The sequence below is a fragment of the Leptodactylus fuscus genome, chromosome 11, assembly GCF_031893055.1.
Source record: "Leptodactylus fuscus isolate aLepFus1 chromosome 11, aLepFus1.hap2, whole genome shotgun sequence".
Taxonomy (NCBI): domain Eukaryota; kingdom Metazoa; phylum Chordata; class Amphibia; order Anura; family Leptodactylidae; genus Leptodactylus; species Leptodactylus fuscus.
In genome coordinates, this window is record NC_134275.1 from 86361860 (window position 1) to 86368743 (window position 6884).

A 6884-nucleotide genomic window follows, 5' to 3' on the forward strand; every position below is an offset into this window, starting at 1 on the left:
TGTACTGTGACATCACTGTGTGTATTATCCTGTACTGACATCACTGTGTGTATTATCTCTGTACTGTGACATCACTGTGTGTATTATCCTGTACTGTGACATCACTGTGTGTATTATCCTGTACTGTGACATCACTGTGTGTATTATCTCTGTACTGTGACATCACTGTGTGTATTATCTCTGTACTGTGACATCACTGTGTGTATTATCCTGTACTGTGACATCACTGTGTGTATTATCCTGTACTGTGACATCACTGTGTGTATTATCCCTGTACTGTGACATCACTGTGTGTATTATCTCTGTACTGTGACATCACTGTGTGTATTATCCTGTACTGTGACATCACTGTGTGTATTATCCTGTACTGTGACATCACTGTGTGTATTATCCTGTACTGTGACATCACTGTGTGTATTATCTCTGTACTGTGACATCACTGTGTGTATTATCTCTGTACTGTGACATCACTGTGTGTATTATCTCTGTACTGTGACATCACTGTGTGTATTATCTCTTTACTGTAAGGAGATTCATTGGTACCACACACTCAAGGTACTATGTGGTGCAAACAAAATCGGATCCTTCAACCCATGTAAACCATTTGTAAATAAATTTAGTTGCACACACCAATATTTGGTGAAAAGAATAAGTGATTTATTTTTACAATACAATGAACGCCATTGACACAAAGCAAAATGTAGAGATTGGGTAATGATATAAGTTAGATCAACTGAGGTTTGACGTTTCGGTCATTAGACCTTCATCAGAAGTCAAAGCGTCTTGACACCCTACTGCCTCTGACTCCACACTAGATCACTTCTGATGAAGGTCTAATGACCGAAACGTCAAACCTCAGTTGATCTAACTTATATCATTACCCAATCTCTACATTTTGCTTTGTGGTGTCAATGGCGTTCATTGTATTGTAAAAATAAATCACTTATTCTTTTCACCAAATATTGGTGTGTGCAACTAAATTTATTTACAAATTATCTCTGTACTGTGACATCACTGTGTGTATTATCTCTTATATCTTGTGTTAGGCAGAATAAAATAGACCGGTCATATTCACTTTTCATATTTTTTATTTTTCACTTTCAATCATGAGAAAATCCACAGTGTATTATTTCATATTCACTTATTAATCATTTGCATATGAACAAACATCAAGGTGAGTGGATCAATTTTCATTTCTCTCAAACAATCCTCTAAATGATCTGAGGAGAAGGCGAGGAGACTCAACAAGACAGAAGAATATTAATGGAGACAGGAGGTGACATGATGGAAGGGTGTGCTGCTGACAGTTTATATGCTGCTGACAGTGTGTATGCTGCTGACAGTATGTATGCTGCTGACTGTATATGCTGCTGACAGTATGTACTAGACTTCTAGTACAGAGAAGCATGTAGTATGTAATGATATATTTTTGTGGATACATGTCAGATCTATATGACAGTAGAGAGAATGTATCTCACAAGTTACGTTAGACCTTGTTATTTGGGGTAATGATTAGAATCAGGACATTTATTCAGTAGGAATGAAGATAAGGATGTAAGAGCTCTATAGGGCCAGATAATAGGTATACTAGAGCGCTCAGGGCTTGGGGATAACATCATAGTGCACCATGTAGCCATCATTATACAAGTAAAGCTTGCGTTCGTTTGAGTTATAGCTCAGACTCTGCACCTTCTCCAACATCTTTTCCATCATGAAGCTAACCTGACCTCCCTTTCCAGTCTTGGTGTCAAACATGTAGAAGATTTCCTCAGTTGTTTTGCTTACAGAGCGAGTGACATAGAGGACTCCGCACATCATGAATGAATTGGTCACCTCAGTCTTCAGCTGTGTGGTGGCCCAGGCCTTATCCACCGTCATGGTGGCCACATTTACCTTACCCAGTATAATCTTTCCACCACTTTCTTCTGTGGAGTATACCACCCAGAGACCCTTCTCATCAGCAGAAAAGTCTATGTCTTGGAAGGTAACACCAGAGTAGGAGAATCGGTTGTTGAAGGCGGCATTGGGTAGAGGCTTTCTCTGGTAGACCCCATTGGTCAGACTTACTCTACAGATGTCAGGAGAGTTGTGGCAGTTGTAGTAGAAGTAGTTGTTGTAGACGATGCCTCCTGCACCCTGACCGGCAAGAGTATGGTTCCATTTGTTCTTGATGAGTACAGAGAGGGGCAGGTCTATGGAGTTCTTGTAGAGTAATATGTCATTCAAAGATGGATAAATACGTATGGATTCGAGAAGTTGGCCATTGGGATTGAGCGGGGCAACCCAGTACAAAGATTTCTTGGTGGTGTTCCATGCAGCGTCCTTACCCCATGCACCAGACTTGTATGAGGATCCCTTCCAGTTGAGATTCAGTAGGTTGGGTTTGCTGATAGAAGATATGCCGTTGTGTTGACACGATCCTTTAGGAGAAATAGGACATCGTTATTAGAACTGCAAGAATTGTATTGCACGTTGGATACTTAGGTGGTAGTATTTATGTTCCTAATAGGGTTGAGCGATCGGGTTTGGAAAAGATCGGAACCTGATCGGCGATCGAGCAAATTTCACGATCAGGATCGGCTGGAAAATGATCGGAAATCAGATTTTGAAATCTCAATATCGGCTCAACCCTGAAAGTGACTTTTCCCCTAGAGAAGCATTGACTAGGGTTGAGCGATCGGGATCGGGAAAAATCGGATCCCGATTGGCAGTTGAGCAGTTGGCTGGAAAATGATTGGAAATCAGATTTTAAAATCGATCCTAAAATCTCAAGATCGGCTCCACCCTAGTTCCTAATCTAAAATTAAACTGTAAATGTCATATATGGCCTTCTGTCCGGCTGCCTCGCTCCCTATAGCCTGGAGCTAACATACACCATCACCTGGATGCTGAATAATATCACTGGCAACGCCATATTATCCATACACAGAAAGCCCTGAACTATGGAAAGATCTTCAAGAAAGAGCAGCTGTTGCTCACGGTCTATACGTGCTTTCAATACTTCCCATTTTGGGGCTGACCAACTCACCAAGTGGTACCGCGCCCGTAGGTTTCATCTTGATAGTCTTCTCACAGTCTATGAGCCGTTTCTTCAGGTTCTCCATTTCTCTGCGGGCTCTGAGGACGTTGTTCTTGTCAAGGCTCTCCAGTTCTCCGACAGTCTTCGAGATATTCTTTACCTACAGATACAATTCACAAAGGCTTTACCACACAACGGTCCAGATTTAATGGACAACTTGAGGACAATTGTTAAAACTGCGTCTCCGCTTGGTGTATTTTAGGTGCACAATTGTCTTAATAAAATCCCTCCAATACTGCAATCGTCATACATTCTGCAATGTCCCCACCATACGATCCCCTATCAGATCCAGCATGTACCTACCTCAATATACAGACTTTCCACGTGAGCGTTGTTTCCGCCGACTTTGCCTCTCAGCTGTGAGATGGTTTCCTCCATCTCTTTGATCTCCTTCTTTAAGACCTCAAAATTAATTTCTGCTAGGCCTTCAGGACGCATCTTCTCCAACTTTTCCAATCTCTTGGTTAGGTTAATGAGTTTCTCCACGTAGGCGTCCAGTCTGATGTCCTGCTCTTGGATCTACAAAGATGTCATATACAACATGGTTGGTATAAACCATTATATGATAGTTCTCTGATACTATAACAGTGAAGGCCTGTTCTTAGGTCTATCCAGTCTTCATGGATGGGATTAGCCATGGTTGTAATTGAGGTATTCTTTATCAGAAGGATTCCACCCCTGGTCTACACTAGCTAGCAATACGTCCAGACCCTCGGAGTTCTGTCTCTGAGACCTGGCCCCGATACAGTCACATGGCGGCTATGGCTTCCTCTTGGGAGTTTGCTGTTTCCTCCATTGTTCTAGCCCCACCATTCTCAGCAAGGCTCGTTCCTTCACTCGTTTTTCACACTCTGAGCGTGTATCTAGTACAGGCAATGTGAAAACTTCACAGGCACACACCCAACTACAATTACCACCCTTAGATATATTTCAGTTTCCACTCCAAGAAGCCCTGGCACATCTCATGGCTCCTCTAGCAACATTGTGCCTGGGGCTGGATCTTCTCCTCTACCATGAAGGCCACAACCTATAAAGCAAATGTAAAACTTATTTCCAGGATATTTTTGGTCATATCATCTGTCGCTCTCACCTTCTGCATTTCATCCTCCACGCGGTTGGTCAGACGTTGGGTTTCTTCCTCCAAGGCGCCCACCCTCTTGGCCGGGAAGGAGCTATCTGGCAGAAGAATCTGACATACACAGTGATCCCCTCCGCTTACCTTCCCTGTAAAATTTTGCGACACCTGAGGGGTAAAATTAGAAAGAAGTTTCTATGAGATGGAGGAATAGACTGGTATAAAGGAATATCAGACAGGTAACGGGTCGGTCACATCACATTTGTAGCTTCCATTACAGAGATTGGTTTAACAGATGCAAAAGAACAGGCAGACAAGAGATGGCCATTCTTATTATTTTTTAGTCTCTGTTTTTCCATTCATTAAACTGATCTGCTAAATGGTCCCTAATACGGCAAAATACAGGACAGCCTATATATATATATATATATATATATATATATATATATATATATATATATATATATATATATATTCATCATCATGCTATTGAGCTGGATTGGACCTCTACATGGTAAAATCTCCTCGATACCATTTGATAGTCTCAATGTTGATGTTCTTCTTTCTAACATGAATATCAATTGTTCTACTTTACCTGTCATGATTACTGTGATTATTGTTGGAACGAGAGATGATAGCTATGAGATAGATAGATAGATAGATAGATAGATAGATAGATAGGAGATAGATAGATAGATAGATAGATAGATAGGAGATAGATAGATAGATAGGAGATAGATAGATAGATAGATAGATAGATAGATAGATAGGAGATAGATAGATAGATAGATAGATAGGAGATAGATAGACAGATAGATAGATAGGAGATAGATAGATAGATAGATAGATAGGAGATAGATAGATAGATAGATAGATAGATAGATAGATAGATAGATAGGAGATAGATAGACAGATAGATAGGAGATAGATAGATAGGAGATAGATAGATAGATAGATAGATAGGAGATAGATAGATAGATAGATAGATAGGAGATAGATAGATGATAGATAGATAGATAGATAGATAGATAGATAGATAGATAGATAGGAGATAGATAGATAGGAAATAGATAGATAGATAGATAGATAGATAGGAGATAGATAGATAGGAGATAGATAGATAGATAGATAGATAGATAGATAGATAGATAGATATGCGATAGTAGTAACAATAGATAATACCAAACACACTGTATACATGATAGATTTATTCATATTTGGTCATACAGTATACACAGCACATGGATATAATATCTTGCACATTACAGATATATCTAGGTAAGCAAACATAGAACAATCGGAGCGACTGATCATATAATAAGACATACATACAGATACAGAGCAGAACTAGTCATGTAACCCGGTGATAACATTGTGATATTATTGCACAATAGCGAAGTAATGTGGCGACAACACCGCGCATGCCATAGTGTAGAGCTGTCAGCATGTAAGAGTTGTGTAGAAATATACAACTGATTTTGATGGACCAGTTCGTCCCAAGCCTTCGAGTGTTGTGACGCGCTCACCACACCAAACATGGACATTAAAGGTGTTGGCGGCAGCAGAGCTGATCCCGAAGGACCGGACCAAAACAGAGAAGGTCACACACGGCTAGAAGTGGAGACCGACAAGATGGATGTACTCAAATCCTTTAATAATGGGGTGAACTGCACAACGCGTTTCCAGCTGTAAGAAGCTCTTCTTCAAGTGCGTGATCTGGCCCAACCTGGCAAGAAATTTGTGCACTTGAAGAAGAGCTTCTTACAGCTGGAAACGCGTTGAGCACTTCACCCCATTCTTAAAGGATTTGTGTACACCCATCTAGTCGGTCTCTATTTACGGACCCCTGAGCACAGTCCTCCACTTCTAGCCGCGTGGCCTTCTCTGTTTTAATAGCAAAGTAAAGGAAGGAAAAATAACTCCCAAGGCTACCGTGCACACAATCAGGTTTACACGCGGATATGTCTGTTCTGATTTCAATGTAATTAGCAATAATGTCAATGAGAAATTCTGTTTCTTATGCACACGATGCAGATTTTTTTTTTTGCATGGAAATCTGCTCCATGAATTAAAAAAGCTTCAAAATCCGGAACAAGATCCTCATGTACATGTAGAAAAATCTGCACCTATTGATTTCCATAGCCAAACAAATGATGGTGTGATTTTCTACATTGTACAAGGACACGAGAGGCACTGTCTCTAAAAAAGCGGACCCATCCTGTACAACCCCTTTAAGGGGAACATCTCTATAATCTACACAAAAACTCTTTGACACCATTTTCATTCCTCATCTTATCTCATCTCTTCTAGACAGTGATTGACCCTTTGTTTGCCATTGTATTGTAGGCCTGAGACCTTCTCACCAGCCACATGCATGCTTTTCTTTCTGGCTCTGTGTCTTCCCAGGACTCCTCATTGTCCTCTGCGGAATCGGAGACATTATAGACTTCACTGTCCTGGGCGGAATCGGAGACACTTTGGACAGTGTTGTTGGTTCGGGGCCATCTTTTCATCAGGTAGTGTCTGTAGAAGGATGGAACGTGGAGGACAGAGGATTGAGCAATACGAGGGGTTAGTATATCATAGAGGACATTGTCATAAACTGGAGAAGTCAATCTGGGATTGTAAAGATGACACCACATGGACATACAGTAACGGCTTCCATTGGGTCATTGGGACAGGTCACTATGGATAAGATCTAGGGTTGAGTGATCGGGATCGGAAAAGATC

General features: G+C 40.9%; 1 protein-coding gene across 1 annotated transcript; it reads right to left on the reverse strand.

Moving 5' to 3' along the window:
- Positions 1 to 1596: 1596 nt before the first annotated feature.
- Positions 1597 to 6667, reverse strand: LOC142185606 (olfactomedin-like). The gene is made up of 5 exons (XM_075261033.1): positions 6518 to 6667; positions 4170 to 4322; positions 3383 to 3598; positions 3029 to 3179; positions 1597 to 2420 (listed from the first exon to the last, which is right to left on the reverse strand). The coding sequence occupies exons 1-5, from the start codon at positions 6665 to 6667 to the stop codon at positions 1597 to 1599; spliced, it is 1494 nt and encodes a 497-aa protein (XP_075117134.1).
- Positions 6668 to 6884: the final 217 nt, after the last annotated feature.

Excerpts from the sequence above, each read along its gene's own strand:
- LOC142185606 (XM_075261033.1), bottom strand. The coding sequence starts at position 6,667 with ATGAAAAGATGGCCCCGAACCAACAACACTGTCCAAAGTGTCTCCGAT. Across the intron at positions 4,323-6,517 it reads GAAAAGCATGCATGTGGCTG|GTGTCGCAAAATTTTACAGG; the intron begins GTGAGAAGGTCT and ends TTTACCCCTCAG. Across the intron at positions 3,180-3,382 it reads TGGAAAGTCTGTATATTGAG|GTAAAGAATATCTCGAAGAC; the intron begins GTAGGTACATGC and ends TTGTATCTGTAG.